Source organism: Orycteropus afer, unplaced genomic scaffold (genome assembly GCF_000298275.1).
Source record: "Orycteropus afer afer isolate SDZICR_OR568_19922 unplaced genomic scaffold, OryAfe1.0 scaffold00007, whole genome shotgun sequence".
NCBI lineage: Eukaryota > Metazoa > Chordata > Mammalia > Tubulidentata > Orycteropodidae > Orycteropus > Orycteropus afer.
In genome coordinates this window covers 12,167,161-12,175,932 of record NW_006921594.1, presented here as the reverse complement: position 1 = coordinate 12,175,932, position 8,772 = coordinate 12,167,161, and the positions used below count along the sequence as shown (strand labels likewise).

Here is an 8,772-nt window from a genome sequence, read left to right as displayed (position 1 = left end):
GTTTTATTGGTAGCGTAGTGCCGAAGGCACTTGACTGCTAACCAGAAGGCTGGCGGTTCAAACCCACCAGCCACTCCTCGGAAGGAAGGTTGGGCAACCTACTTCCGTAGTGATACTGCCTCAGAAACCTGAGGAGGGGTCGCAGTGGGTCAGGTCTGACTCAAGGGCACATAACAACAACAATTGACTGTGCAAAGGCATTCAACTGTGTGGATTATAACAGATTACGAATCTCATTGCAAAGAATGGTAATTCCGTAACAATTGTGCTTATGAGGAATCTGTAAATAGATGAAGAGGCTGTTGTTCAAATAGAACAAGGGGACACTGCGTAGTTTAAGATCAGGAAAAGTGTATGTTAAGGTTGTATCCTTTCACCGTACTTAGTCTGTATGCTGTGCAAATAAACTGAGAAGCTGGACTCTATGAAGGAGAATAGATCAGGATTGGAAGAAGACTCATTAACAACCTGCGATATGCAGGTGATAGAACCTTGCTTACTGAAAGTGATGGTGACATGAGCACTTAACTTTGAAGAAGTTCAAAGACTACAGGCTTCCGTATGGATTACACCTCAACATACAGAAAACAAAAATCCTCACAACTTGTCAAATAAGCAACATCACAGTAAATGGAGAAAAGATTGAAGTTGTCAAGGATACCATATTACATGCATCCAAAATCAACTCCCATGGAAGTAGAGTCAAGAAATCAGATGTCATATTGCACTGGGCAAATCTGCAGCAAGGGACCTCTTTAAAGTATTAAAGAGCAAAGAGGTCACTTTGAAGACTAAGATGTGCCTATCCAAGCCATGGTATTTTCACTGGCCTCATATGCATGTGAAAACTGGACAATGAATAAAGAAAACCGCAGAAGAATTGATGCCTTTGAATTATGGTGTTGGCAAAGAATACTGAAAATACTGTGGAGTGCCAGAACAAGCAAATGTGTTTCGGAAGAAGTGCAGCCAGAATGCACCTCAGAAGCAGTGATGGCCAGAGTTCATCTCACCTACTTTGTCATATTGCCAGAACTGACAAGTCCTTGAAGAAGGATATCATGCATGCTTGGTAAAGTAGAAGGTCAGTGAAAAAGGGGAAGATCCTCAATGAAATGGACTGACACAGTGGCTGCAACAATGGACTTAAGCATAGCAGAGACTGTGAGGATGGCACAGGACTAGGCAGTGTTTCATTCTGTTGTACATAGAGTCGCTATGAGTTGGAGCCCACTTGACAGCACCAAACAACAATAACAACACACATAATAAAGTGCTAAGACAATATGAAATAGAATAGTGTTTTGGAGTTCATTGTAAAGTAATATAACCTACAGTTATTGTTGAATTTTAGTTATTGTTAGGGATTGTTGTTTTGGTTGTCATTGAGTCAATTCCTATTCCTTGTCATGTGCCCTCGAGTCAGATCTGACTCAGCAACCGCTCCTTGGGTTTCTGAGGCGGTATCACTATGGAAGTAGATTGCTTAACCTTCTTTCCAAGGTGTGGCTAGTGGGTGTGAACCACCAGTCTTCTGGTTAGCAGTCAAATGCTTTAGGCACTATGCTACCAGAGCATAGTGGTAGCATAGTGTTAGGAATCCAAAAAAAAAAAAAAAAAAAAACACTCCCTTTAAGTTGATTCTGACTCTTAGCGACCTATAGGACAGAGTAGAACTGCCTCATGGAGTTTCCAAGGCTGTAAATCTTTATGGAAGCAGACTGCCTCGTCTTTCTCCTAAAGAATGGCTAATGGTTCTAGGTTTGAACTACTGACCTTTTGGTTAGCAACTGAATCCTTTAACCACTATGCCACCAAAGTTCCTTATTGTTAGAAATAGGAGTAAAAAGTAATAGTTCTCAAAGTAGCTAGAGATGAGATCTAAACAATAATGGTTAAGTGCTTGATGAGTGGCAAACAAAACATTGCTGTAGTAATTTGCCATTTACAACAAGTATCCATTTACAGAGCATGATACCCTTCCAGGTATTCTGAGAAAGCCCCTACTGAAGGTTCAGTATTAAAAAAAAGTTGGTTCTGTTATTCTAAGCTAGTTCTTTATTTATTTTTTCCTTTAAATTTTATTTATTTTGTTGTTGTTGAAAATATACACAGCAAAACATACACCAATTCAACACTTTGTACATATACCATTTAGTGACAGTGATTGCATTCTTTGAGTTGTGCAACTATTCTTACCCACCTTTCCTGAATTATTCCTCCCTCATTAATGTAAAGGAGAGGAGCTTGGGTGGTGTAGTGACTAAGGCATTTGGCTGCTAACCAGACAGCTGGCGGTTCAAACCCACCAGCCACTCCTCAGAAGGAAGAATGGGCAATCTACTTCCACAGAGATGTTGTTGTTGTTGTTACGTGCCATCGAGTAGGCCCCAACTCATAGCGACCCCTCCTTGGGTTTCCGAGGCAGTATCACTACGGAAGTAGTATTGCCCAACCTTCCTTCCGAGGAGTGGCTGGTGGGTTTGAACCGCCAGCCTTCTAGTTAGCAGTCAAGTGCTTTAGCCACTATGCTACCAGATCCACAGAGATAGTGCCTTGGAAACCCAGGGAAGGGTCGCTATGAGTCAGGACCAACTCAACAGCAGTGAGTTTGGGTGGGTTGTTTTGTGTTTTTTCTGTTTTTTTTTTTTTTTTTTTTTCAGTCATTAATGTAAACTCAGTGATCCCTAAGGTTCCTATCTAATCATTTAAGTTGCTGTTGTCAATTTGATGCCATATAGATAGTTCATAAAAGAGTATAATGTTAAGCCAGTCACTTTTCACTAAACTATTGTTTGGTTTTAAGAAGACTTCAGGGGATATTTTTGGTTTGAGGCTTAAAGATTATCTCCAGGCAGTAGTTTCAGGGGTTCATCTACCCTCCATAGCTCCAGAAACTCTAGAGTCTATGAAAGTTTGAAATTCTGTTGTGTATTTTTCCCCTTTCTAATCAGGATTCTTGTGCAGACTCTTTGATCAAAATGTTCAGTAACTGGGCACCATGTAGTTCTTCTGGTCTCCAAACAAAGGAAGTAGTTGTTGATGGAGGCATCCCATATCCTCCTCCTGTCCCTGACTCTCCCTCCTTTGTTGTCAAAGGTCTGTAGAGACTAATTGCTATACCTTGGATGACTGCTGACAAGCTTTTAAGACCCAAGGCACCACGCAATGAACTTGGTGATAGAACAGGAGCACTAAACATATTATTAGGCCTCTTAACTAGGATTTCCCATGAAACCATGACCCTAAAACTCCAAACCAAGGAACCAAATCCCATGGAGTGTTTGATTGTACATAAGCAGCCTCAGCAGCTACTCTTTTCTTTGTCATTGTAAATATATTTATCACACAACTTTTGCTAATTCAGCTTTTTACAGGTGTACAACTTATTGACAGCAATTACAGTAATCAGGTGTGCAACCCTATCCTTAAATCAATGTGATTTTTCCATCACCTTTAACTCCTCTTTTCCCTCTCCCTCCTGCCCCTGGTAAGCACTAATAAACTTTACCTTTCTATATAAGTGAGGTCATATGATATCTGTTCTTTTGTGATTGATTTATTTCACTCCACATAATGTTTTCAAGCCCATCCATACTGTAGCATGTATCAAGATTTCATTTCTCTTACTAGCTGAGTGGTATTCCATTGTATGTATATACCACATTTTGTTTATCTGTTCAACTGTTGATGGGTATTTAGGTTGTTTCCACCTTTTGGACAAGTGGCTCAGTGTCTGGGTTTGGGGTTTTTTGGTTTAATGGCCACAGTGCTGAACATCTTTTCATATATTTGGTGGCCGTTTGAATACCCTTTTTGGTAAAATGTCTGTTCAAGACCTTTGGCCATTTTGTAATTGGTTTATTTGTCTTTTTGTTAGTAAGTTTTCTTTATATTTGGGTTATTAGATTCTTGTCAGATACATGGTTTCTGAAGATACTCTCCCACTCAGTAGCTTCACTTTTCACTTTTTCAGTAAAGTCTTTTAGTGAACTAAAGTTTTTAATTTTTATGAGGTCCTATTTATTTATTTTATCTTTTGCTGTTTGTGCTTTTGTTACTACGTTACATAATCCATTGTTGAAAGCTAGGCCTGACAGCATGACCCATGCTTGTTTTTCTAAGAATTTTCTGGCTTTTTTAGTTGCACATTTAGGTCCCGAATCCATTTTGAATTTGTTCTTGTGTATGGTATGAAGCAAGGGTCCTGTTTCATTTTTCTACATGTGGCAATCCAGTTTTCTCAGCACAGTTTATTGAAGAGATTCTTTCCTCATTGATTGGACTTAGCACCATTGTCAAAAATCAGTTGATTATAGATGTATGGATTTATTTCTAGACCCTCAATTCTATACCTTTGGTCTCTGTGTCTGTTGTTAAATCAGTACTAAGATGTTTTGATTATTGTAGCTGTATAGTAAGTATGTTTTAATGCTTCCCATTTTTAAGAATAATTTTATATTCTTAGAAAGCAAAAGTAATGTTTCCTTTTTTAATTTTGTACTAGATGCTGTGAGAGAAATAAGAAAATATTCCTCTGCTCATGCCATTGAGAAGAGCGTAACCAGCAGACCTTTTGCCTATGAACATACACAGATGAAACTTTTTAGGTCTCAAAGAAATCTTTACATTTCTGGATTTTCATTATTTTTTTGGCTGTAAGTAAAAAAAAATAGAAGCACAATTTAAAACAGAATTTCTATTTCTTTTTTTTTTTTCAACCTGTACTGTTGTTTTCTGTGGTTTTCAGTATATCAGTATCTTCGTAAAAGAACTCAGATGATAAAACAAACCATTGTTACTGCTTGTAGCTTTGTTAAATGAGTAAGGTCTGCAGGATCTGGTCCCTGCCTCTCTCTTGAGACTTGTTTTAAACTATTCTGCCCTATATACACTACGTTCATTCCACCAACACTGACCTTCACTCTTCATTTATCCTTGCGGCAAATACTTAATGAGTTCCTAATTGGGTACCAAGCTCCTTCCTACTTCAGGATAGTCACATACACAAAGATCTTTCTACCAGACACTCTTCCCCTTCCCTCTTTACCTGGCTAACCCCTACTTAATTAACTCCTACTTAGTTATCTAGTGCTCCTACAATAGAAATACCACAAGTGGATTGCTTTAACAAACAGAAATTTATTTTCTAACAATTTAGGAGGCTAGAGGTCTGAATTCAGAGTGCCGGCTCTAGGGGAAAGCTTTCTCTCTGTCAGTTCTGGAGAGGGATCCTTTTCTCTTTGAGCTTCTACTTGGGGGCAGTCTTTACGTGGCTTGGTATCTCTATTCCCCTTTCTCTACTGCTTTTAACTTGCTTGTTTAATCTCATTTGTATCTCAAAAGGGACTGACTCAAGATAACACCCTACATTAATCCTGCCTCGTTAACATAACAAAGACAGCCCATTCCCAAATGGGATTATAACCAAAAGCATAGAGGCTAAGATTTATAGCACATATTTTGGCGGTACACAATTCAATCCATAACACCTGTCTTAGTTTCCTGTTGCTGCCGTAACAAACTCTTGACTAAGACACCTTCTGTGACCATCACTCTCCTGTTTTACACCCTCATAGAACATACATATATTTTCTTGTGTCATTAACAGTTGCAGTTAAATGCTATTTTAACTCTAACCTCCAATCTAGAATCTAAACTTCTTGAGAACAGAGACTTTGTCCAATTCCACTGTTTCCCTAGTGCCTAGGAGAGTATTGGCCACTTAACAGTCCCTGAATAAATACTTGTTAGATGAATAACTAAAGATGTTAATTTAGTACTTCTAAAAATGAAGTTCCCCATAAATGTATGTGAATGGCAGTTCAGGGGCTTGACTGCCTTACACAATCCTCTTTAAGTAGTAAATTTTGAGCTGAGCCGAAAGAAAGCTAGCTTTGCCACACCCTCTTAAATGTTCTTGAAATTCTCCTCTGGGTCCAACAAACCTCTGCAAGGAAAGTAATTAAACCAATAAGTAGCACTAATGATATTTCAAATGCTAGTTTTCTAACGGATTCCAAAGGAATGAAACATAGCCTTGTTTTGACTGGGGGATTTGGATTTTTGTTTAAAAAATTTAAAGCAGGTGTTGTCTTAAAAACCACACCTATATCTAAAGGAGAATCCTTTGAAAATGACTGTCTTAAAATCACAATTTCTGATGATTAGTCTGGTTATACTGTACCCTGAATTTTTTTTTTTTTTATTAGAGTGTTAAGACGTCTGGTTACCCTCATTACTCAGCTGGCAAAAGAACTGTCAACCAAAGGAGCACTTAAAAGTCAAACAGAAAAGACTAACATGGCTGCCAAAAGATTTATGGAAGAGAATGAGAAACTAAAACAGGTATTTTAATTTCTTCTTAAAATCTGAGTGAATGTCATTTGTGTTCCCAAGGAGTAGTATATTATTTTTCAGCATCAAAAAGAACATTTTCTCACTCCCTAAGTATAAGCAGAAAATGACCATAAGTAGCAATATTGTTCTATGAAATGGTTGTTTCAAAAATACCTTATTATCCTTAGATTTGTTTGTTCTGTCCATTTCCTTTCACAGTAGATTAATGCCATTTGGATCTACTTCCTATGATTTGAGGAGAAAACAGTATTCTGAGATTATGAATTTTAATTTCTTTATTACCATTATTTTTGCCTAAAGCAAATCTTTATAAAAACTTAGGTTTTCATTTCCTTTTCAGTTAAATTATTCTGTTAATCCCAGTATAGGAAGCAGAGGGAAGTAGATAGATCAGTGATTGTACATCATATTAAAAATCTTTAGTTTAGTATCACTAATAGTCCTTGGCTCTGGTAGCATAGTGGCTAAAGCACTTGACTGCTAACCAGAAGGCTGGCAGTTCAAACCCACCAGCCACTCCTCGGAAGGAAGGTTGGGCAATCCTACTTCCGTAGTGATACTGCCTCAGAAACCCAAGGATGGGTCGCTATGAGTCGGGGCCAACTCGACGGCACATAACAACAACAATAGTCCTTGAGAAGCTACTCTGTCCTTCAAGAAGATTGTGGATCAAGTGGTGATATTTCCTCCATTGAATAAGTAAAACAATGAATGTTTCTGTTGTTGTTGTTTTAAGTTTAAAATGTAGGAGTCAGATAGAATAGATATTTTCAATTCATATTAATCCCCATGAGGTTTATTAATTCTGCTTCTTAGAAAAAGGAATTGATGAAACCATTCAGAAGTGAAGCAGACTCTTTTTTATAGCAAATATTCCAAAAATAATGCAGTAAGATTATTTTATTGTTATAAATTAAAGAAATGGAAGTGGTGGTTACCTATTACACCAAGTTGTGTTAATGTAAAAATACGGAGTTCTGCATTAGAATATATATATATATATGAATGTTGTTGTTGTTATGTGCCATCAATCAAAAAAAAAAAAAACAGTGGAGTCGAATCCAATTTATAGCGACCCCTCCTTGAGTTTCTGAGGCAGTATCACTTCGGAAGTAGATTGCCCAATCTTCCTTCTGAGAAGTGGCGGCTAGGTTGGAACCGCCAGCCTTCTGGTTAGCAATCAAATGCCTTAGGTACTACATTACCAGAGCTCCTATGAATATATATATAGAGAGAATATTTAAATGAATCCTAAGGTCTAGCCTCTTATAAGAAGAACTATACATACCACCTTTCATCAGTCCTAAAAATGATTTAGCTATTGTCATTCTCTGTATTCTGGTATCAACACTTGCATTTTAATTTTGAGCACATTATAGAGGGGAGAGGAAAGGAAAGCCAGGGCGTCCAGTACCAGCAAGTGGCAGAGGGATCCAGGTGGGGGGAGCGACCCGGGACCCAGCCCCCAAGCAGCAGAAAGGGTGGAGGGGAAAGGAGAGGAGGGCCAGCATGTCCAGGACACAGCAAGCAAGCGGCAGAGGGATCCATGTAAGGGAAGGGACTCAAGCCCCAACCCCTAAGCAGAAGGAAAAGCAGAGGAGAAAGGAAAGGAAAGCCAGGGTGTTCAGGAGAGAGAGTGCAAGTGGCAGAGGGATCCAAATAAGGGGAGGGACCCAGGCCCCAAGCCCCAAGCAGCAGTAGAAGCGGAGGGGAAAGGGAAGGAAAGCCAGGGAGTCCAGGACAGAGCAAGCAAGCAGCAAAGGCATCCAGGTAAGAAGAGTGACCCCTGACCTAACCCCCAAGTGCCAGGAAAAGCGAAGGGGAAAGAAAAGGAAAGCCAGGGCATCCAGGACAGAGTGAGCAAGCGACAAGGATCCTAGTAAGGGGAAGGTGGAGAGGTTTTGAACAGCTAAGGGAGACAAACTTGTCTGTCGGTTTGTCATGCTCTGGTGGTGTGTTGTTGTGAGGCTTGAGGCTATGCCACCAGTGTTTCAGATACCAGCGGGGTTACACACGGTGCACAGGTTTTGGCATAGCTTGCAGACTGAGACAGACTAGGAAAAAGGAGGAGGCCATCCACTTCTCAAAGAATTGGCCAGGGAAGACCTTATGAATAGCAGAGAAACACTGTCTGTTACATTACTGCTTAACTTTATGAATAGTCCAGAAACACTGTCTGACACAGTGCAGAATGATGAGCCACTTAGGTTGGAAGACTCTCAAAATAGGATTGGGAAAGAGCTGCCCCATCAGAGTAGAACCACCTTACTGATATGGATAAAGTAAAGTTTTTGAGACCTCCATTTGCTGAGGCAACACAACTCAAATTGAGGAGAAACAGCTGCAAACATCCATTAATAATCAGAACATGGAATGTACAAAGTATGAATCTAGGAAAATTGGAAGTTTTCA

General features: G+C 39.2%; 1 protein-coding gene across 1 annotated transcript in view; it reads left to right on the top strand.

Moving 5' to 3' along the window:
* Positions 1 to 8,772, top strand: part of LOC103200565 (B cell receptor associated protein 29) — a 147,265-nt gene that overhangs the window by 59,916 nt on the left and 78,577 nt on the right. The window contains 2 exon segments of the mRNA XM_042781394.1: positions 4,508 to 4,658; positions 6,213 to 6,348. Of these exon segments, the coding sequence (XP_042637328.1) occupies positions 4,508 to 4,658; positions 6,213 to 6,348 (287 nt within the window).